Source organism: Oncorhynchus gorbuscha, linkage group LG05, assembly GCF_021184085.1.
Source record: "Oncorhynchus gorbuscha isolate QuinsamMale2020 ecotype Even-year linkage group LG05, OgorEven_v1.0, whole genome shotgun sequence".
NCBI lineage: Eukaryota > Metazoa > Chordata > Actinopteri > Salmoniformes > Salmonidae > Oncorhynchus > Oncorhynchus gorbuscha.
The window spans coordinates 74,969,726-74,994,226 of NC_060177.1; the positions used below are offsets into that span (position 1 = coordinate 74,969,726).

Here is a 24,501-nt window from a genome sequence, read left to right on the forward strand (position 1 = left end):
ATAGGGTTCCATTTGAGACCCAGAGGTCTCATAAAGAGAGCATGGCCTCTAAGCTGCCTCCCTTCCTCCATGCTAAAGTATTCCACTGAAGTCTATTCCACAGTCAGTTTCTCTGTCTAATCACACCACGGACAGGACACCAGCTATCCCACAATTCCACACCTCAGGCCTAAACACACCTAATCTGTTTCAAAGTGTGTGTCCTATCGAGTGTGGGCTTGTTAACCCTGGGCTCCACTATAGGGGCTGAGGAGATGCTACAGGAATGGCAGGAATGGCATATGTTTCTGACAAGCTGAGAAAACCACTATACTGTGAGGACTGACTGTGCTTCCAGCACGGGGGCGGCATTCAAACATTAATGCACCATTCAGAAGTACGGGTGGTAATATGAACTCATACACCACTGTGTGTGTGTGGTGAGTGGGTCCTTAGAAGCAAATGTCAATTGCTAGATAAGTATTGGATACATTCTGATTGTTGAAGGTGTGTGGATAGTGTGAATGTTATCGGGTTCAGTTAGTGCTGTGTCCTGTATTAACCTTGTCCTGTATTGACCCAATCTTATACTGTATTGACCCAGTCTTGTCCTGTATTGACCCAATCTTGTCCTGTATTGACACAGTCTTATCCTGTATTGACCCAATCTTGTCCTGTATTGACCCAGTCTTGTCCTGTATTGACCCAGTCTTGTCCTGTATTGACCCAGTCTTGTCCTGTATTGACCCAGTCTTGTCCTGTATTGACCCAGTCCTGTCCCGTATTGACCCAGTCCTGTCCCGTATTGACCCAGTCCTGTCCCGTATTGACCCAGTCCTGTCCCGTATTGACCCAGTCTTGTTACCCAGTCATGAACCCAGCCCTTACAGTATCTCTCTGGGCTATAGCAGGTACCAGGCAGTGTGCCCTAGATATGCCTTATTGCCTTAGTTTAAACTAAGGACCACTGGATAAGCGCACTGCCCTCTGAAGGGGAACCAACCAAGCCTCAGCCACAGGTGGTAGACTTGATGCCCAAAATTTAAAAAAAAGGACATTATGTAAATGGTCAAAGACAAACATGGATGGAATATATGTGCACACACATACACAAACACAGCCCCCATGGGCAGGTATAGTGAGATAGAGTGTTTAGCGGTGCCTGATTCTCCTTTCCCCTCTCTACTCATGCAGGTTGTTGCTAGAGTAGAAGCTGGAGGTCTCCGACACATTCTTGGAGACACTGCGGGACGAAGAGCCGTTAGAGGTCAGGTCCAGAGAGGAGCACCTGGGTGCCGCTACTGCACACAACCCCCCTTCCCCTCCGCTAACCCCCTGCGCCTCGGACCCACACCCGGCCACAGATAGGGCCCCAAACCTGGGAGGCTCCAGGTCGTCAGCCACATGCATCACGGAGGACACGTTGGTCTCCATGCGACTGGCCTTGTACATGCTGGCCTGGGTCTGCAGGTAACGTGTGGACTTAAGCTCCAGACCCTCGTAGGAACCGGTGGGGACACAGGGACAGCAGCTGAAGGCCTGCTTGAAGCCAGCTCGGAACCTAGGGAAGGACAGAGAGACATACAGTACATACAGACAGACAAACGGATAGATAAGAGGACAGACAGTACATACAGACAGACAAACGGATAGATAAGAGGACATGCAGACAGACAAACGGATAGATAACAGAGGTCATGCAGACAGACAGACAGACAGACAGACAGACAGACAGACAGACAGACAGACAGACAGACAGACAGACAGACAGACAGACAGACAGACAGACAGACAGACAGACAGACAGACAGACAGACAGACAGACAGACATACAGTACATACAGACAAACGGATAGATAACAGAGGACAGACAGACAAACGGATAGATAACAGAGGACAGACAGACAAACGGATAGATAAGAGGACAGACAGACAAACGGATAGATAAGAGGACAGACAGAAAAACGGATAGATAACAGAGGACAGACAGACAAACGGATAGATAACAGAGGACAGACAGACAAACGGATAGATAACAGAGGACATGCAGACAGACAGACAGTATATACAGACAGACAAACGGATAGATAACAGAGGACATGCAGACAGACAGACAGACAGACAGACAGACAGACAGACAGACAGACAGACAGACAGACAGACAGACAGACAGACAGACAGACAGACAGACAGACAGACAGACAGACAGACAGACAGACAGACAGACAGACAGACAGACAGACAGACAGACAGACAGACAGACAGACAGACAGACAGACAGACAGACATGTTCAAAAAAGGGAAAGTAAAATGGCTGAAGACAGACGAAGAGGCAAGAATTTGTTGGAAAATGAGTGGGGAGGCAGATGTGGTTATGAATTTTAAAACTTCAAATGGATATTGCTGTGGAGAGAAGAACACTGTATAATGATTCATGACTTAGACCCTAACAGTTCTCTAGCAGTGCAACTAACTCTCACATTTTAATTTTTTCTTGTAACGACACTCAGAGTATGAAATAGGCATCTTTCAGAGACATATTTCAAAGACTTTTCAGACTTTTTTCAGACACCAGCTTGTTATTCTGAAAACCAATTGAAAGTTGGCTCTTCATAAAACTTTACCACCACAGTGAATTATTCTGTGTTCGTAACCAAGTCGGAAGTGGGAATTTACCACCATAAAGTTTTGGACTCTAGATGGATAAAACCCATTTTGGCACATGGACATCGCCTTTGAGGGCTTACAGAATTTTAAAGTAGTTAACTGGGTGGGCCTTTATTTGGGTGAAGGAAGGATCACAGGATTCCATCTGGGTCATCAGCCAATTAATTATACTCGTGAGCAAACATTCCAAAACTGTTGTTGGTAGTACATCGGCAACCTGGCTTTTAAACCTGTTCAAACAACACACTCTAGCTGGCGGTATGCATCCTTTCAGTTTGTTTGCCAACTCATATAGGTAGTACAAAAATGTAATTGACTACTTCAAAAGGAAGATGGCCTCAATGGTGCTGCATGTGCGCTCACAGATACCATAATGGGACATGTACAGTATAAAATTGATATTGCTATCCTTCTATATGTTTACAACATACCACTGTGAAAAATCTATTGAACTGCCCTCTAACTGTCACGCCCTGATATGTTTCACCTGTCCTTGTGCTGGTCTCCACCCCCCTCCAGGTGTCACCCATCTTCCCAATTATCCCTTGGGTACTTATACTTGTCTGTGCCAGTTCAATTAGTTTGTTCATACCTACCAGCGTTTTTCCCTTGCGCCCGTCTGTGCTTTAGTGCCTGTTTTCTAGTTTCCCGGTTTTGACCATTTCTGCCTGCCCCGAGCCTGCCAGTCATCCTGTACCTTTGCCCCACTACTCTGGATTACTGACCTCTGCCTGTCCTGAGCCCGCCTGCTGTTCCGGTGCCTTATACCCAATCTGGATTATATACCCCTGCCAGCCTTGACCTGTCGTTTGCATGCCCCTGTTTAAAGAATAAACATTCATTTCTTCAACACTGTCTGCACCTGGGTCATACCTTAAAACATGATACTAACTGGTAATTACTAGTGAGAAACCTCTGTCCTCCTTGAGCTCTGACTTGTCCCAAATGGTGACCTCTGACGTCGCCTACTAAGGAAATGACCTTGATTTCAGCATTTTCAGCATTTAACTATGAAACAGTATTTTATAAAGCTATTTATTAATATAGTTTTTGAAGACCATCATTTCTTTACGAGCCTGATAGCTGTACTTTTAGTTTATGGTTGACACAGCTTGTTGGCTATTAGCTAATCGGATGTTTCTCAGCAAGTGCACGTGAATGCATCCAATTGGTATTTACAACTTCACAACTTCACAACGATTCCTACCTCCCGATTGGAGCTCAAGGATGATAGACAAGTTTCCTGCCAGTAATTACCAGTTGGAGGGCCATTCAATTGTATTTTTTCCAGTCATATGTGATAAACATATAGAATGATAGAGATCATCTTTATATATGTTCCATTATGGTGTCTGTGAGCGCACGGGCAGCGCCATTGAGGCAATCTCCATTTTGAAGTAGTCCATTTTCTTCTACTGCTATTAATTGGCAAACTAAAAAGGTACATACTGCCTGCCATCTAGAGTGTATTGTTTGAACATGTATAAAGCCATGGTTGGTGATTTCCTGCTACCTACAATTATGGAATGTTTGCTCACAAGTATAATTTATTGGCGTATCCCTCCTGATGAACCGGATGGAATGATCCCACCCAGCTGACTACTTTAAAATGGTGAAGCACTCAATGACAGTGTCCATACCATCTAACTCTATGGTGGTAGATTCACACTTCCCACTTGGTTACAAATGCAATATTAGACATCTGTCTTTCCAAAACAATTTTTAAATCATTAAAAAACTAACTCATAGAGGTTTTACTATTATCTTTTACTATTATTATGCCCTACCCAGGATGTCAACAAGTCATATGAGAGCAAGTGGTTGTTTTTCCACGCAGGAATTCAAATAAGTATTTTTCATTTTGCCTTCACCACAGTGGTAAAAGTTATAAATAATACGTGCTGAACAGTCCATAACTTATAAATAATGCAATGAATAATCTATGTACGTAATAAAAACAATTGTGCGTGTATGTGTGTGTGTGTGTTGGTTGTAGTGTGTGTGCTTGTGTGTAGTGTAGTATAGTATATCTACCTGTCATTGAGACAGCAGTAGATGATAGGGTTGTACATGGTGGAGCTCATGGCCAGCCACATGACAGCCAGGTACACCTGTTGGATGTAGAGCGTCTCAAACAGGAGGGGGAAGAACAGGTGGAGCAGGAAGTACACGTGGTAGGGCAGCCAGCAGAGAGAAAACGTACACACAACCACGATCATCATCTTCACCACCTAACACAGACAGACACAGATACCACAAAGGGTTGGGCTCAATTAATCCATTCCACAGATATTCTATTTAATTAGTTCTAAATGTAATTCTGTGTTCAATTCAGTCATTCAGAAAGGGGACAAGACAGCAGAAAGAAAGTGGAAGATGGTGTATGTTAGAGCAATAAGAAACCATCAGACATGTAGCTGTCCGTTGGGGAATGATGAGAGGAGTAGAGAGATCTTGAAGCTCAGGGTGTCATTGTGTTTATTTCATGAGTCATGGAGGAAGAACTAAACATTGACCAACTTTCAACTCCTCCCTCTGTTTCTCTGACTTGACCTGAAGTTGATGCAGCAGAGTTGTTTAGGATGCGTTCCAAATGGAACCATGTTCCTTTTATAGTGCTATTCCAGGAATTATTCCTGGAAGCATTCCTGGAAGCAGGTATTCCTGGAAGCAAATTATTTACAAACATGACATGAGAATGTGTACATTTCTGAGGAAATGTCTCATTTAAAGTGTCTTTTAGTTTATAGATTGCCCTTCATGATTCTTCTTAAGGCTAGGCGTCCCGCTAGCGGGACACCTGTCGACAACATCCGGTGAAATTGGAGGGAGCGCAATTCAAATAAATAACCGTCATATTAAACATTTATGAACATGCAAGTATCTTATATTGTTTAAAAGCTTAAATTATTGTTAATCTAACTGCATTGTCTGATTTACAATAGGCTTTACAGCGAAAGCATACCATACGATTGTTTGAGGACGGCGCCTAACATCAACATATTTTTCAACCAGCACAGGCTTCATAAAATCACAAATTGCAATTAAATAAACCACTTACTTTTGAAAATCTTCCTCTGTTTGCAATTCCAAGGGTCCCAGCTACAACATGAATGGTCTTTTTGTTAGATAAAATCCTTCTTTATATCCCAGAAAAGTCTGTATAGTTGGCGCCATCAATTTCAGTAATCCACTCGTTCAAAATGCAGACAAAGAAGTCCAAATAGTTACCGCTAAACCTAGTTCAAACAAGTCAAACTATATTTCTATGTAATCCTCAGGTATCCTGAACTGTAAATAAACTACAATATTTCATACAGAAAGAAGTATGTTCAATAGAAAGGTAAAATCGTCACACAGCGACAGACTGATATTCCACTGGGACCAGGCTCGTGTTGGAAGAAACAAGCCAGAAACCTTAAACAAAGACTCTTGACATCTAGTGGAAGCCTTAGGAATTGCAAAATGGGAGCTAGAATTGCATAGGACATATAGCTTTCCATTATAAGAGCCTGGGACCTCAAAAAAAAAAACATTCCGGTTTTGGATTTTCGCCTACCATATCAATTGTGTTATAGTCTCATGCATTATTTTACATTTCTACAAACTTGTGTTTGGAGAAAGTGTTTTCTATCCAATGCTACCAATTATATGCATATCCTGGCCTCCGGGCCTGAGTAACATGCAGTTTACTTTGGGCACGTCAGTCAGGCGGTAATTCAGGAAAATAGACCCTAGCTCTTAACCAAACGTATCTGCTAACTATGTGTCTATAATGAATGGCTCAGTCGGAGAGAGCTCTAGCATGCGGTACACATGCTAGACTTAGAAGTCAAAGTAAAAGTCCAAGTTAAAGTGGGAGATAAACATAGAGGCATAGAGCTAGCCCCATAAACCCAAGATACTGATACTACAAAATGTGTGGCCCCAGTGTTGCGGATCAGCGAAGTGGAGATGTTGTTTCCTACCTTCACCACCTGGGAATGGTCCGGGATTTCCTGACGGGCCAAATTGCACAGGACGGGTTGAGACTCAGGCCCTCAAGCATAATGATGACCTTAGAGGATACTATGGTGTTGAATGCTGAGCTATAGTCAATGAACAGCATTCTTACATAGGTATTCCTTTTGTCCAGATAGGATAGGGCAGTGTGCAGTGTGATGGCGATTGCATCGTCTGTGGACCTATTGGGGTGGTAAGCAAATTGAAGTGGGTCTAGGGTGACAGGTAAGGTGGAGGTGATATGATACTTTACTAGTCTCTTAAAGCACTGTACTGAATGATGTCACAGCCTGCTTCTTACCAAGCCCCGCAGTATATCATTACCCTACAAAACTCATAATTGAAACCTTGCATTTGGCTATGAGCATGTACACCCAGGCTTATAGTATCTTTATACTGTACTGTACCTTGCGTTTGGCAGTGAGCTGCTCCTTGTAGCGGTCAGAGGAGTCTCCAGGTATGTTACTGGCCCAGAGGGTGAGGCCCACCACCAGGTAGGCACAGCCCATCACCAGCAGAGGCAGGAAGTAGATCAGCACAGTCACACATACGTAGTACCTACAAGACAGGACAGGGGAGACAGGGGGAGAGGAAGGCAGACACTGAGGAAAGCCGTGAATGATGACGTACAGTCTAAAGCAGAGATCAGGCAGGTGTGTGGGTTCCGATGGGATAAAGATGGGGAAACTGTATCTTTATGTAAGGTGTAACAATAATACAATATAAATAAGGGCTTCCTTTAGGAAGCAAATACATCAAATGCAAATATTCTGTGCTCATTTTTAGATATTTAAATGGGAAAGAAACAAACCCCAGCCCATTATGCATCATACCAGCTATATTTCTATATTTTTGAAAGTTATAAATATTGAAGACTTGATTGCTGACATGCAAAACATTTGGGACTATATCAACAATGGACTAATGAAAGAAATACTTAAAGGTTTTTGATGGTTGGAATTGTCAAAATGTTAAATATGAGTGTGTGTGTGTGCTTGTTCATGTGGAGAGGGGACATCCCTCATCTCCAGTGAACTTCCATTTAATTCGCTGCACACAGCATGGCTGAGACTCACAAGGCCATTTCCTTGGTAATTAACAACAATTATGATAATCAGAACGCCCAGGAGGACAGGGACACATCAGTCTTCAGGCCCTCATACAGTACCTGCCTACTGAGCCAAATACAGATCAAACATGGCCCACACAGCACACAAGGCATACGAAATGAGCTCAAAGAGAGAAAAGCTGTAATTCAACCAATTGACTATGAGGCTGAACTTTTTCATGCACCCTTTTCCTCCAAAATGTTTTCCTTTCCAAAAACCTTTGTTGTACCTTTTTGTTCTCCAGGGATGCATGCAGTGTTTTCGGTTTTAAGGGATTATGGAAAGCATCTGTTTGTGTTTGCTGAGTAATCCAATATTAGAGGCATTCACAGCCTATTTGGAGTGGTTACAACAGTGAAATGTTTGGGAATTGCATGAGAGAGCACATGCAGTACATTGGTAATGGCTGTAAAGACTTCCACTGACTTTGTTGTCTGGGATGTGTGAAATTGGTTGTCACAGTTTACCGCTTTCTGTTTGTAAATAACACACTAGGAGGGAGCAACTAATTACATTAGAAGGAGAACAGGTAGGCAGCACTTGTATTTCATTTATATTTCTCAGATAAAGACCTGTTTCATTTGTGACCACACATCAAACAGAGAGAAAAAGACAATAACAAACAACATTGTCATATGTCCCTCCCTCCCTCCCCTCCCCCTCCCCTCTCCCTCCCCCCTTCCCCCGTCTCCCTCCCCTCCCTCCATCCCCCCCCCCCCCTCCCTCCCTCTCTCCCTCCCCTCCCTCCCCCTCCCCTCCCCCCCCGTCTCCCTCCCCTCCCTCCATCTCTCCCCCCTCCCTCCCCCTCCCCCTCTCCCTCCCTCCCCTCTCCCTCCCCTCCCTCCCTCTCTCCCTCCCCCTCTCCCTCCCTCTCTCCCTCCCCTCCCTCTCTCCCTCCCTCTCTCCCTCCCCCTCCCTCTCTCCCTCCCTCTCTCCCTCCCGCCCCCCCCCCCCCTCTCCCCCTCTCAGTGTCTGTTGAATCTCAGTGTTTGTTGACTTCCTGCTTGAGTGTCCAGCCAAGCCCTAGCCTGGGTCTCAGTGTCTGTTGACTTCCTGCCTGAGTGTCCATTCTACCCCTATCCTGCATCTCAGTGTCTGGGTTCTGTTGTCTGGGCTGCTGTTGTAGTTCTTTTGACTATTCTGGGAAAAGAGAATGCGACCTGGGTGTCTGCAAAGGGAGATGAACGTAGTGGCTGAGGTAACATGATACCCTGCACAACACTGCTGGCTTACTCATCACAGACAAGCTTTTAAGGTACTCAATTTAGGGGAAGGTGGGGGGCAGAGAGTACAGGGTGTGCTTGAATGGGATGGTCTGTGTGTGCGTCAATTTGTGTGTCTCTTTTTCTCTCTCTATTAATCCCTGTCCGTATCTTTCTATTTCTCTCTCTCTCTCTCTTTCACTTTGTGTGTGTGTGTATGTGTGTGTGTGTGTGTGTGTGTGTGTGTGTGTGTGTGTGTGTGTGTGTGTGTGTGTGTGTGTGTGTGTGTGTGTGTGTGTGTGTGTGTGTGTGTGTGTGTGTGTGTGTGTGTGTGTGTGTGTGTGTGTGTGTGTGTGTGTGTGTGTGAGAATGTGTGTCTAAAACTCTCTCTTTATGTGTGAATTTACATAGATCTGCGCGCAGCTGTTTGTGTTGGCTGTAATTGTCTGTGTGTGTGATCATACTTTCAGGAACTGAAACTGCGGTTAGTTTGTGACAACGCTAATTATACCCTCCCCTGTTGCCTTGCTCCCTAATCCCTGCTGGCTGAGCGGGGGCCTCAACGATGGTGGCAGAGAGGCAGGAACAGCAAACACACACACACACACAGACTGGAAGATCTGACCAGGGGTCAGCCATAATTAGATGTAATTTACAGCAGCAGGCAGGCTGGCTGAATTACAACCACACCTAGGCTCTGATCACTTAGCCAGATGTGTCAGTGATTACAGTTTCATTAAAAAAGTAATGAGTGCCGCAGCAATTCTGACATGAACATTGTCATCGTCCTATTCATTACAAATGATTGCAATGTGGGAGGGTGGGAGCCTGGACAGCCAGGCTGAATGACAATGGTATTTGGAGACAAAGAAAGCAGCTCCTAAAACACTGGGGTGTTGATGTGCTGAGAGCGGAGGGACTGCTGTGAACAGAGCAGAGCTGGCCGATCTGTGTTTATCAGCCTGCTGGATGGCGGGAGGTAATGACTGCAAACAAACAAATACATTAAGGGCCACAGGTATGTGGAGCACTTTCCGGCTGTGAGAGTAAATGGACCTTACACGTACTAGAATCATTCCTCGTTTTCAGAACCCCAGACTTAAACAGCTCAAGGAGGTTCTCTCTCTCTCTCTCTCTCTCTCTCTCTCTCTCTCAAATCATGTATATATACAGTGTTGTAAAGATGTGCAAATAGTGAAAGTACAAAAGGGAAAATAAATCAACATAAATATGAGTTGTATTTACAATGGTGTTTGTTCTTCACTGGTTGTCCTTTTCTTGTGTCAACAGGTCACAAATCTGGCTGCTGTGATGGCACACTGTGGTATTTCATCCAGCAGATATGGGAGTTTATCAAAATTTGGATTGTTTTCAAATTCTTTGTGGATCTGTGTAATCTGAGGGAAATATGTGTCTCTAATATTATCATACATTTGGCAGGAGGTTAGGAAGTACAGCTCAGTTCCCACCTCATTTAGTGGGCAGTGTGCACATAGCATGTCTTCTCTTGAGATCCAGGTCTGCCCATGGCAGCCTTTCTCAATAGCAAGGCTATGCACACTGAGTCTGTACATAGTCAAAGCCTTCCTTAAATTTGGGTCAGTCACGGTGGTCAGGTATTCTGCCACTGTGTACTCTCAGTTTAGGGCCAAGAAGCATGCTCGTTTGTTCAGTTTTTTTGTTGATTCTTTCCAATGTGTCAAGTAATTACCTCTTTGTTTTTGTCATGATTTGGTTGGGTCTAATTGGGTTGGTTGTCCTGGGGCTCTGTGGGGTCTGTTTGTGTTTGTGAACAGAGCCCCAGGATCTGCTTGCTTAGGGGACTCTTCTCCAGGTTCATCTCTCTGGAGGTGATGGGTTTGTTAAGGTTAGGGAATCGCTTCCTTTTAGGTGGTTGTAGAATTTAACGTCTCTTTTCTGGATTTTGATAAGTAGCTGGTATCGGCCTAATTCTGCTCTGCATGCATTATTTGGTGTTTTACATTACACTGTACATGGAGGATGTTTTCGCAGAACTCTGCATGCAGTCTCATTTTGATGTTTGTGCCATTTTGTGAATTCTTGTTTGGTGAGCATACCCCAGACCTCACAACCATAAAGGGCAATGGGTTCTATAACTGATTCAAGTATTTTTTTGCCAGATCCTAATTGGTATGTCAAACTTTATGTTCCTTTTGATGGCATTGAAGGCCCTTCTTGACTCTCAGATCGTCATAGCTCTGTGGAAGTTACCTGTGGCGCTAATGTTTAGGCCGAGGTATGTATAGTTTTTTGTCTGCTCCAGGGCAACGGTATCTAGATGGAATTTGTATTTGTGGTCCTGGCGACTGGACCTTTTTTGGAACACCATTATGTTGGTCTTACTGAGATTTACTGTCAGGGCCCAGATCTGACAGATTCTATGCAGAAGATCTAGGTGCTGATGTTGTCCCTCCTTGGTTTGGGACAGAAGCACCAGATCATCAGAAAATAGTAGACATTTGACTTCAGATTCAAGTAGGGTGAGGCCGGGGTGCTGCAGACTGCTCTAGTGCCCTCGCCAACTCGTTGATATATATGCTGAAGAGGCTGGGGCTTAAACTGCATCCCTTTCTCACCCCCTGGGCCTGTGGAAAGAAACTTGAAGAGAAGACTTTGCCTTCGTTCTGGTTTGTTTGTCAATAAGGGTATGCACGGTGAATACCTGGTTTGCCGTACGGTAATTTGGTAAAAAGCCAATTTGACATTTGCCCAGTACATTGTTTTCACTGAGGAAATGTATCAGTCTGCTGTTAATGATAATGCAGAGGATTTTCCCAAGGTTGCTGTTGACATATATCCCACAGTAGCTATTGGGGTCAAATTTATCTCCACTTTTGTGGATTGGGGTGATCAGTCCTTGGTTCCAAATTTTGGGGAATATGCCAGAGCTGAGGATGATGTTACGGAGTTTAAGTATAGCCATTTGGAATTTGTGGTCTGTATATTTGATCATTTCATTTAGGATACCATCAACCCCACAGGCCTTTTTCGTTTGGAGGGTTTGTATTTTGTCCTGTCGTTCATTCAATGTAATTGGAGAATCCAGTGGGTTCTGGTAGTCTTTAATAGTTGATTCTAAGATTTGTATTTGATCATGTATATGTTTTTGCCATTTGTTTCTTGTTAAATAGCCAAAAAGATTGGAGCAGTGGTTTATCCATACATCTCCATTTTGGAAAGATAACTCTTTGTGTTGTTTGTTTCGAGTTCTTCCCAGTTCTTCCCAGAAGTGGTTAGATTCTATGGATTCTTCAAATTACATTGAGCTGATTTCTGTGTAGTTCCTTATTTTTCGATAGTGTATTTCTGAATTGTTTTAGCGATTCACCATAGTGAAAGCGTGGGCTCACACCATAGTGAAGGCATAGGCTCACACCATAGTGAAGGCGTGGGCTCACACCATAGTGAAGGCGTGGGCTCACACCATAGTGAAGGCGTGGGCTCACACCATAGTGAAGGCGTGGGCTCACACCATAGTGAAGGCGTGGGCTCACACCATAGTGAAGGCGTGGGCTCACACCATAGTGAAGGTGTGGGCTCACACCATAGTGAAGGCGTGGGCTCACACCATAGTGAAGGCGTGGGCTCACACAATAGTGAAGGCGTGGGCTCACACCATAGTGAAGGTGTGGGCTCACACCATAGTGAAGGTGTGGGCTCACACCATAGTGAAGGCGTAGGCTCAGGTTACCTGGGTCTCTATGTTTTTGGTTGGTGTAACGATCGTATTTGGAATGAGGTGAGGACCAAACCAAACTGATTGACATCAGGAAATTCAGCAGTCTGACCAGGCTGATCCGAGTCATTGCCTGGGTTTGGAGAGCCGCAACGAGATGGAAAGAAATGTTGACCAAGAATTCAGCCTCAGACAACTGTGTGGTGTGCAGAAAGGCCAGGGCCAGAAAGTGCCAACAGATCATGAGTGACCTTCCATCCGATCCGATAACACCAGCCAGACCATTTGAGTACACAACAGTGGACTTATTTGGACTGTATGAAGTCAAGGACGAGGTGAAAAAGAAAATCAAGCTCAAGGTGTGGGGTATTGTCTTCTGCTGCATGGTATCCAGAGCTATACACACAGATGTTGTCAGTGACCAGTCGACTGAAGGCTTCCTACTGGCTTACCAAAGATTCACGGCACTGAGAGGGCATCCAAAGAAATTGTGGTCAGATCCTGGAAAGTACTTTATGGGTGCCAGACCTGCCCTCAAAGAACTCTACCTCTTCTTGGATCAACTAAGTAAATCTGAGCTTGAAAATGAAGCTTCCAAGCATGGGACAGGATGGAGCTGGAAAATCCACCCAGCAGACTCCCCTCACAGGAATGGAGCTGCAGAAGCAGCTGTTCGTACCGTGAAGCACAACCTGGTCGTACCATGATGCACAACCTGGGAGGAGGACTCTTCACATGGAGTGAGTTTCAAACATTTCTCTACACAGCTGCTAACCTTGCCAATGAGAGGCCCATAGATGCAAGAACTCAAAGCCGGGAGGACTGCATAGAATACATCAGCCCAAATTCCCTTCTGCTTGGACGGATTGGACCCAGAGGAGATCTTGGATGCTTTGATTTTGAAAGCTACACATACAAAAGACTGAGAGCTATCCAAACAGAAGTTGACTGGTCCTGGAGGAAGTGGAGTCAGTTAGCTGGGCCCAATCTATTCGTGAGGAGTAAATGGCGCACGACACATAGGAATGTGGCTGTTGGAGATGTTGTCTGGCTGGCTGACCAAAATGCCTGGAGGGGTCACTACAAACTAGCCAGAGTCAGTGTCAACTTTGACAAGAAGGGCATCGTCAGAGATGTGCATGTCAGAACTTTTCCCAGTTACCCAGTCCCAACTGTGAAGCCTGCTCAAGAGAAGTCAAAAAAACTCTCAACTAAAATACCTGCTACAGTTCTTCATAGGGATGTCAGACGCATCATTGTTTTACTTCCTGTTGAAGAAGGAAAAAACCTGATAGCTGATGAGCGAGGTCCGTGTGACCTCCTTGGGTTCAAGAACCAGGAGGTCAAGTGGTAGGTGTTGCGTCAAAAAACAGAACACTCAAAACATGAGCACAATGGCAGCTCTTCCTTTAAAGAATTCCAGGCCTCAAGAGGGCAGATAACCCAAAAACACGGGTGGAACTAAAAAAATTGAGCCAGGATTTCTGGAGGGACTACTTTTACATGTGCACCTGGCAGATAAGCATGGGTATAAAATGTTTGGGCTTAGCTTTGCTTGTTCCGGTTTCCGGTTCCGGTTGGAGCGAGTGGTCGCATCTGCACGTCGCTCCAACGGGTAGTATAACTTTTTCATTATATTTCATTATATCACAACGGTTTGATTTGTCTTATCCTAGCAATTTCCTCTCAGCTAGCTACATAGCCGTCTTTGTATCAAAGATAATTGCGTAATTATCGTATTTCGCCGTCCTAACGTAGTCTTCACTAGCCAGCTAGCTAACGTCCACTGATTAGCTGCACTGGGAAAACTATTACACTCAACTGAACGACTTGATTAGTTTAGTGTTAGCTAGCTACATAGCTGTCTTTGCTGTCTTCGTATCATCGTATCCAAGATAATTGTGTTGTTTAGGTTTAGAGTGTGTAGTCTTAGAGTGATTATCTTAATTTACCGAGGTTAGCTAGCCAGCTATTTGTCGTCCTTAACGTAGGTGACTCTGCTAGCTAGCCAACAGCTAGCCAACGCTAGCCAACGTCTTCTGTATAGAACTCAACTACCCGGTCGCATTCACAGGTTGTATCACATTTTCACTTCATTTCATTACAGTACAACGGTTTGATTTGTTTGATCGTAGCTAGCTACTTAGCTAGCTACATAGCCGTCTTTGTATCAAAGATAATTGTGTAGTCTAGAGCGATTTTCTAGGTTCGCTAGCCATCTATTGTCGTTCTTTTAACGCAACGTAACGTAAACAACACTGCTAGCTAGCCTGCTAGCCCCGAATAGCAACACTGCAGAAACTATTACACTCAACGGAACGACTTGATTAGTGTAGTGTCAACAACGCACCCACTGCCAGCTGGCCTACTTCAGCAGTACTGTATCATTTTAATCATTTTAGTCAATAAGATTCTTGCTACGTAGCTTAACTTTCTGAACATTCGAGACGTGTAGTCCACTTGTCATTCCAATCTCCTTTGCATTAGCGTAGCCTCTTCTGTAGCCTGTCAACTATGTGTCTGTTTATCCCTGTTCTCTCCTCTCTGCACAGACCATACAAACGCTCCTCACCGCGTGGCCGCGGCCACCCTACTCTGGTGGTCCCAGCGCGCACGACCCACGTGGAGTTCCAGGTCTCCGGTAGCCTCTGGAACTGCCAATCTGCGGTCAACAAGGCAGAGTTCATCTCAGCCTATGCCTCCCTCCCCTCCCCCCCCTCCTCCCTCTCTGCAGATGACTTCGTCAACCATTTTGAAAAGAAGGTCGACGACATCCGATCCTCGTTTGCTAAGTCAAACGACACCGCTGGTTCTGCTCACACTGCCCTACCCTGTGCTCTGACCTCTTTCTCCCCTCTCTCTCCAGATGAAATCTCGCGTCTTGTGACGGCCGGCCGCCCAACAACCTGCCCGCTTGACCCTATCCCCTCCTCTTCTCCAGACCATTTCCGGAGACCTTCTCCCTTACCTCACCTCGCTCATCAACTCATCCCTGACCGTTGGCTACGTCCCTTCCGTCTTCAAGAGAGCGAGAGTTGCACCCCTTCTGAAAAAACCTACACTCGATCCCTCCGATGTCAACAATTACAGACCAGTATCCCTTCTTTCTTTTCTCTCCAAAACTCTTGAACGTGCCGTCCTTGGCCAGCTCTCCCGCTATCTCTCTCTGAATGTCCTTCTTGATCCAAATCAGTCAGGTTTCAAGACTAGTCATTCAACTGAGACTGCTCTCCTCTGTATCACGGAGGCGCTCCGCACTGCTAAAGCTAACTCTCTCTCCTCTGCTCTCATCCTTCTAGATCTATCGGCTGCCTTCGATACTGTGAACCATCAGATCCTCCTCTCCACTCTCTCTCCGAGTTGGGCATCTCCGGCGCGGCCCACGCTTGGATTGCGTCCTACCTGACAGGTCGCTCCTACCAGGTGGCGTGGCGAGAATCTGTCTCCTCACCACGCGCTCTCACCACTGGTGTCCCCCAGGGCTCTGTTCTTGGCCCTCTCCTATTCTCGCTATACACCAAGTCACTTGGCTCTGTCATAACCTCACATGGTCTCTCTTATCATTGCTATGCAGACGACACACAATTAATCTTCTCCTTTCCCCCTTCTGATGACCAGGTGGCGAATCGCATCTCTGCATGTCTGGCAGACATATCAGTGTGGATGACGGATCACCACCTCAAGCTGAACCTCGGCAAGACGGAGCTGCTCTTCCTCCCGGGGAAGGACTGCCCGTTCCATGATCTCGCCATCACGGTTGACAACTCCATTGTGTCCTCCTCCCAGAGCGCCAAGAACCTTGGCGTGATCCTGGACAACACCCTGTCGTTCTCAACTAACATCAAGGCGGTGGCCCGTTCCTGTAGGTTCATGCTCTACAACATCCGCAGAGTATGACCCTGCCTCACACAAGAAGCGGCGCAGGTCCTAATCCAGGCACTTGTCATCTCCCGTCTGGATTACTGCAACTCGCTGTTGGCTGGGCTCCCTGCCTGTGCCATTAAACCCTTCAACTCATCCAGAACGCCGCAGCCCGTCTGGTGTTCAACCTTCCCAAGTTCTCTCACGTCACCCCGCTCCTCCGTTCTCTCCACTGGCTTCCAGTTGAAGCTCGCATCCGCTACAAGACCATGGTGCTTGCCTACGGAGCTGTGAGGGGAACGGCACCTCAGTACCTCCAGGCTCTGATCAGGCCCTACACCCAAACAAGGGCACTGCGTTCATCCACCTCTGGCCTGCTCGCCTCCCTACCACTGAGGAAGTACAGCTCCCGCTCAGCCCAGTCAAAACTGTTCGCTGCCCTGGCCCCCCAATGGTGGAACAAACTCCCTCACGACGCCAGGACAGCGGAGTCAATCACCACCTTCCGGAGACACCTGAAACCCCACCTCTTTAAGGAATACCTAGGATAGGTTAAGTAATCCCTCTCACCCCACCCCCCCTAAGTTTTAGATGCACTATTGTTAAGTGACTGTCCCACTGGATGTCATAAGGTGAATGCACCAATTTGTAAGTCGCTCTGGATAAGAGCGTCTGCTAAATGACTTAAATGTAATGTAAATGCTTGGGTCCTCAAAATACAAACAGCTCATTGTTCAACCCTAAAGACGCAACTGGTATGTAATGTTTGGAATTATTTATTATGTTGCATCCAGTGCTTAGCACAATATACATGTTTAACTCTGGTAGGAGTGGTGACTTCTTTTTTGTGGATATTTTCTGACTGCAGAAGTAATTGCTTGAAGTGCTAGATTAAATTGTTTAAACATTTACTTTATTCAAAGCCATGCTTTGTTGCTGTGTCATGCATTGTTTATTGTGTAAAATAATGCATGTTTATTCTGTTTAAGGTTATCAACCTATTCCTATTCCTCTGTCATTCAACTACTCTATTCAACAAAACAACTGTTTCAACATATTCAACAAATGGCATCAAAACCATAAAACACTAAAAAGGAATTGAGTTGTCTCTTTGCATTCTTCATGTGTTGAGCAAGCCGTTTTCAAGTTTGAGCAGAGCTGAAATAATTATAACACCTAGACAACTTGAACGTTGGTTCAATTTTTTTAGTTCCACCCGTGTTTTTTGGTTATCTGCCCTCTTGAGGCCTGGAGTTCTTTAAAGGAAGAGCTGCCATTGTGCTCATGTTTTCAGTGTTCTGTTTTTTGACGCAACAATGACAAAGTGAAAACATTGTGGAAATGTATAAAAAATTTAACAGAAATACATTATTTACACAAGTATTCAGACCATTTGCTATTGAGCTCAGGTGCATCATGTTTCTGGCCAAACTGAGTATTCGGGGGAGAAGGGCTTTGGTCAGGGAGGTGTCCAAGAACCCGATGGTCATTCTAACAGAGCTCCAGAGTTACTCTGTGGAGATGGGAAAACCTTCCAGAAGGACAACCATCTCTGCAGCATTCTACCAATCAGGCCTTTATTGTAGAGTGGCCAGATGGAAGCCCCTCAGTAAAAGGCACACGACAGCCCCCAGGCACCGAAAGGACTCTCAGACCATGAGAAACAGGATTATCTGGTCTGATGAAACCAAGATTGAACTCTTCAGCCTGAATGCCAAGCGTCACGTCTGGAGGAAACCTGCCATCATCGCTACAGTGAAGCAGGTGGCAGCATCATACTCTGGGGGATGTTCTTCAGTGGCAGGGACTGGGAGACTAGTCAGGATTGAGGGGAACATGAATGGAGAAGAACATAGAGATCCTTGATGAAAGCCAGCTCCAGCGCTCTCAGGACCTCGGACTGGGGCAAAGGTTCACCTTCCAATAAGACAATGACCCTAAGCACACAACCAAGCTAATGCAGGAGTGGCTTCGGGACAAGTCTCTGAATGCCCTTGAGTGGCCCAGCTTCAACAAAGTCTTGAGTAAAGGGTCTGAATATTTTTCTAAAACTGTCTTCAGTTTTTTATACATTTTCAAAAATGTCTAAAAACCAGTTTTTAATTTGTTGTTATGGGGTATTGTGTGTAGATTGAATTAGGAAAAAAAATCAATTTTGAGTTAGGCTGTAACATAACAATGTGGGAAAAGTCAAGTGGTCCGAGTACTTTCCAAATGCACAGTATATATCAAGGAAATAATGTCACCTACAGTATACATTTTTGCTGTGGGGAATAGAATAGGAAGGCCGTCAACAGCACTGCTCCCCAATTCTTTTTCTGGTCCCCTTCACCTGATGATGTACATCAAACCAAAGGCTGTGAAGATGTATGTGTGTGTGTGTGTGAGAGCCGCGAAAATGAATGGCAGCTTCAGCTGAAGGTGTAAATCCTCCTATCGCCTCACAATGTAGCTGCTGTGAGAGAAAGACAGAGAGAGAGAGAGACACGCAGGAGAGATAGATCGAGTGAGAGAGAGAGAGAGACACGCAGGAGAGAGGGAGAGAGAGAGAGACAGAGATTTGGGGTCCGCTCACCAACCAAGAATTCACAAAATGTGACAAACACCAAATTTAGAGTCTGCATGCAGAATTCTGCAAACATATCCTACGTAAAATACAATGTAAAACACCAAATAATGCTTGCAGAGTTAGTTAGTTTTACGTAGGATATGTTTTCAGAATTCTGCATGCAGACTCTAAATTTGGTGTTTGTCACACCATGCTTCACTGTAGGGATGTTGCCAGGTTTCCTCCAGACGTGACGCTTGGCATTCAGGCTGAAGAGTTCAATCTTGGTTTCATCAGACCAGAGAATCTTGTTTCTCATGGTCTGAGAATCCTTTCAGTGCCTGTTGGCAAACTCCATGCTGGCTGTCATGTGCCTTTTACTGAGGAGGGGCTTCCATCTGGCCACTCTACAATAAAGGCCTGATTGGTAGAGTGCTGCACAGATGGTTTTCCTTCTGGAAGGTTCTCCCATCTCCACAGAGTAACTCTGGAGCTCGGTCAGAGTGACCATCGGGTTCTTGGACACCTCCCTGACCAAGGCCCTACTCCCCCAATTGCTCAGTTTGGCCGGAAACACAATGCACCTGAGCTCAATAGCAAATGGTCTGAATACTTATGTAAATAAGGTATTACTGTTTTATTTTTAATACATTTGCAAAACAAACGTTTTCACTTTGTCATTATGGGGTACTGTGTGTAGATTGATGATGAAAAAAATATTTAATCATTTTTAGAAGAAGGCTGTAACATAAAATGTGGAAAAAGTCAAGGGGTCTGAATACTTTCCAATTGCACTGTACAATTTCAAGTTCTTGAAATTTTCAAGAATGACTGACCTTCATGTCTTAAAGTAATGATAGACTGTCGTTTCTCCTTGCTTTTTTGAGCTGTTCTTGCCATAATACAGATTTGGTCTTTTACGAAATATGGCTATCTTCTGTATGCCTCCCCGACCTTGACACAACTCAACTGAATGGCTCAAACGCATTAAAAAGGAAAGAAATTCCACAAATTAACTTTTAACAAGGCTCACCTGTTAATTGAAATGCATTCCATGCGACTACCTCATGAAGCTGGTTGAGAGAATGCCAAGAGTGTGAAAAGCTGTCATCAAGGCAAAGGGTGGATACTTTGAAGAATCTCAAGAAGAATCTTGTATAAAAACTTTTCTGGTTTATACATGATTCCATGTGTGTCATTTCATAGTTTTGATGTCTTCACTATCATTCTACAATGTAGGAAATAGTAAATATAAAGAAACTCTTGAATGAGTAGGTGTGTCCAAACTTTTGACTGGTACTGTATATTATTGCCTTGCTTTATAAAGGCACTTGACTTTGTCTTGCCCATTCACCCACTGAATGGCACACATACACAATTCATTTCTCAATTGTCTAAAGGCTTAAAAATCCTTCTTTACACTGACTGAAGTGGATTTAACAAGTGACATCAATGGGGGAATCAAAGCTTTCACCTGGTCTGTCTATGTAATGGAATGAGGTGTTCTTTATATTTTGTACACTCAAGTGTATATACTTAGGAGAGCAGATCTAACTCGCACAACTCCAACTCAGCCATTAAGGTGCTGCATCCCGTCCTTTCACAACTCTCCAGAACAGATCATAGATTAATGTAACTCTTTCCCATCATCCGTCTTCTCTGTTTCCTAGTTGGTCGAGTCGTGAATGCCCTTGACAATGTTTAGGAAGGGCAGACAACGCTGGGAGATGGTGTAAATGAATGAGAGAGACTCAGATCCAGCAATACAATTCATGTAAACCTATACAATAACATCTAAAATGACAAAGCCCCTATGGGCCCTGGTCAAAAGTACTATAAACGGAATAGGAGGCAATTTGGGACGCACTCAGTCCCCCCAAGGTCATTCGTTGCTTCTGGTGGTTGGCGCTAAGAGGAGAATATGGAATCAGCTCGAGTTGTGAGATAATGGAATTTTCTTTAATATTTAACCAAAGTTGCTCTTGAATGGAGATACAATTAGAATAAACTTGGAATCAATAGTGAAGGTAAATAAGGGATTTTCTCTGTTAGGCAACAGAACGATAAACAGTAGAATGTCTTCGTCTGTGTTTTATCTACTCTGCTGAAGACATGCATCGGTCAACCCAGGGGGTCAACCCAGGGGGTCAACCCAGGCGGTGCCTTAAGTCTCTACTGCTCTGGAATAACATGGATCATTTCCATTACATTTAAAACATAGTTAGAAATTTCTGCTTTAGGGTTGTTATGAATTGTATGAATAATGACTATACAATGTATACATTTAACTAGAACTGGTTGAATTCTACCCTGTTTTATTGTATCTGATTGGTGGTGTTAGTTCATAAGAAAGAGGTTATGTAGCATGGACAAGGGGTATCTGGAAATGATAACCATTGTGGAAGAAGGAATGTATGTGTGTGTTTAAAGTAAGCAAAGAGAATCCTTAACCTATGTTTGAACCGACCCGGCTATAACTCTGGAGATTAAATAAGACAGCGAGAGCCCCTCCAGGTTTTCCGTATCTGGGAGGGCCTGGAACTGTCAGCTAAGTGGTAATAAACTGTGGTGGGACCTCAGGAGATAATCCAGATATAGTGTGTAATGTATGTGCTTTAGTGGGTTGGAATGGACTTTAGAAGATGCTTTGTCCTTGTCGGAGAAAATAAATAAATAAATAAAGAGGAGGGACATTTAAAAGGCTTTCACGTTATATGTGATATATAAACTGATGTACATGGTTTTTTAAGGAGAGCGCTCGGGAATAAACACTAATAAGTTGGAGACTGATCTTTGTCTATTTTATGCAAATAAGAATCTTACAAATTCTTAGAAACGGACAAAGTGTTTTGCTTTGTTATAATTGAATTGGTTAATGAACATCTAGGAATTCAATTCCTCTAAAAAGGGTATATTAGCTTTAATAAATATTGAGAGAATAGTAAACTGTAGGGGAGAGTGGGGTAAACTGAGCCAAAAGCGTAAGTTGACCCAACCTTGTTTCTAGGAAACCATACACAAAAAGTAACAATTTGACAACATTTGGGAAGAGGTCATCATTTTATGGAGTATGTGAAGGAAGAAACCACGTGGAAAAAGTGGCAAGCAAAAAAGGAATTTCACCAAGTCAAATGAATTTATTGTGTTAGAGGTTTCATTACATTTACATTTAAGTAATTTAGCAGACGCTCTTATCCAGAGCGACTTACAAATTGGTGCATTCACCTTATGACATCCAGTGGAACAGTCACTTTACAGTAGTGCATCTAAATCTTAAAGGGGGGAGAGGGAATACTTATCCTATCCTAGGTATTCCTTAAAGAGGTGGGGTTTCAGGTGTCTCCAGAAGGTGGTGATTGACTCCGCTGTCCTGGCGTCGTGAGGGAGTTTGTTCCACCATTGGGGGGCCAGAGCAGCGAACAGTTTTGACTGGGCTGAGCGGGAGCTGTACTTCCTCAGTGGTAGGGAGGCGAGCAGGCCAGAGGTGGATGAACGCAGTGCCCTTGTTTGGGTGTAGGGCCTGATCAGAGCCTGGAGGTACTGAGGTGCCGTTCCCCTCACAGCTCCGTAGGCAAGCACCATGGCCTTTTAGCGGATGCGAGCTTCAACTGGAAGCCAGTGGAGAGAACGGAGGAGCGGGGTGACGTGAGAGAACTTGGGAAGGTTGAACACCAGGCGGGCTGCGGCGTTCTGGATGAGTTGAAGGGGTTTAATGCCCAGCCAACAGCGAGTTGCAGTAATCCAGACGGGAGATGACAAGTGCCTGGATTAGGACCTGCGCCGCTTCCTGTGTGAGGCAGGGTCGTACTCTGCGGATGTTGTAGAGCATGAACCTACAGGAACGGGCCACCGCCTTGATGTTGGTTGAGAACGACAGGGTGTTGTCCAGGATCACACCAAGGTTCTTAGCGCTCTGGGAGGAGGACACAATGGAGTTGTCAACCGTGATGGCGAGATCATGGAACGGGCAGTCCTTCCCCGGGAGGAAGAGCAGCTCCGTCTTGCAGAGGTTCAGCTTGAGGTGGTGATCCGTCATCCACACTGATATGTCTGCCAGACATGCAGAGATGCGATTCGCCACCTGGTCATCAGAAGGGGGAAAGGAGAATATTAGTTGTGTGTCGTCTGCATAGCAATGATAGGAGAGACCATGTGAGGTTATGACAGAGCCAAGTGACTTGGTGTATAGCGAGAATAGGAGAGAGCCTAGAACAGAGCCCTGGGGGACACCAGTGGTGAGAGCGCGTGGTGAGGAGACAGATTCTCGCCACGCCACCTGGTAGGAGCGACCTGTCAGGTAGGACGCAATCCAAGCGTGGGCCGCGCCGGAGATGCCCAACTCTGAGAGGGTGGAGAGGAGGATCTGATGGTTCATAGTATCGAAGGCAGCCGATAGATCTAGAAGGATGAGAGCAGAGGAGAGAGAGTTAGCTTTAGCAGTGCGGAGCGCCTCCGTGATACAGAGGAGAGCAGTCTCAGTTGAATGACTAGTCTTGAAACCTGACTGATTTGGATCAAGAAGGTCATTCAGAGAGAGATAGCGGGAGAGCTGGCCAAGGACGGCACGTTCAAGAGTTTTGGAGAGAAAAGAAAGGGATACTGGTCTGTAATTGTTGACATCGGAGGGATCGAGTGTAGGTTTTTTCAGAAGGGGTGCAACTCTCGCTCTCTTGAAGACGGAAGGGACGTAGCCAGCGGTCAGTGATGAGTTGATGAGCGAGGTGAGGTAAGGGAGAAGGTCTCCGGAAATGGTCTGGAGAAGAGGGGAGGGGATAGGGTCAAGCGGGCAGGTTGTTGGGCGGCCGGCCGTCACAAGACGCGAGATTTCATCTGGAGAGAGAGGGAGAAAGAGGTCAGAGCACAGGGTAGGGCAGTGTGAGCAGAACCAGCGGTGTCGTTTGACTTAGCAAACGAGGATCGGATGTCGTCGACCTTCTTTTCAAAATGGTTGACGAAGTCATCTGCAGAGAGGGAGGAGGGGGGAGGGGGAGGAGGATTCAGGAGGGAGGAGAAGGTGGCAAAGAGCTTCCTAGGGTTAGAGGCAGATGCTTGGAATTTAGCGTGGTAGAAAGTGGCTTTAGCAGCAGAGACAGAGGAGGAAAATGTAGAGAGGAGGGAGTGAAAGGATGCCAGGTCCGCAGGGAGGCGAGTTTTCCTCCATTTCCGCTCGGCTGCCCGGAGCCCTGTTCTGTGAGCTCGCAATGAGTCATCGAGCCACGGAGCGGGAGGGAGGACCGAGCAGGCCTGGAGGATAGGGGACATAGAGAGTCAAAGGATGCAGAGAGGGAGGAGAGGAGGGTTGAGGAGGCAGAATCAGGAGATAGGTTGGAGAAGGTTTGAGCGGAGGGAAGAGATGATAGGATGGAAGAGGAGAGAGTAGCGGGGGAGAGAGAGCGAAGGTTGGGACGGCGCGATACCATCCGAGTAGGGGCAGTG

At 45.3% G+C, this 24,501-nt stretch overlaps 1 protein-coding gene across 1 annotated transcript in view; it reads right to left on the reverse strand.

Moving 5' to 3' along the window:
- Nucleotides 1-429: 429 nt before the first annotated feature.
- The window catches only part of LOC124035253 (substance-P receptor-like), a 40,289-nt gene continuing 16,217 nt past the window's right edge, over nucleotides 430-24,501 (reverse strand). The window contains exons 3-6 of the mRNA XM_046348699.1: nucleotides 7,056-7,206; nucleotides 4,681-4,877; nucleotides 1,332-1,540; nucleotides 430-1,277 (exon numbers count right to left, since the gene is read on the reverse strand). Of these exons, the coding sequence (XP_046204655.1) occupies nucleotides 1,162-1,277; nucleotides 1,332-1,540; nucleotides 4,681-4,877; nucleotides 7,056-7,206 (673 nt within the window). The 3' untranslated portion in view covers nucleotides 430-1,161. The remainder of the gene's footprint in view (nucleotides 1,278-1,331; nucleotides 1,541-4,680; nucleotides 4,878-7,055; nucleotides 7,207-24,501) is intronic.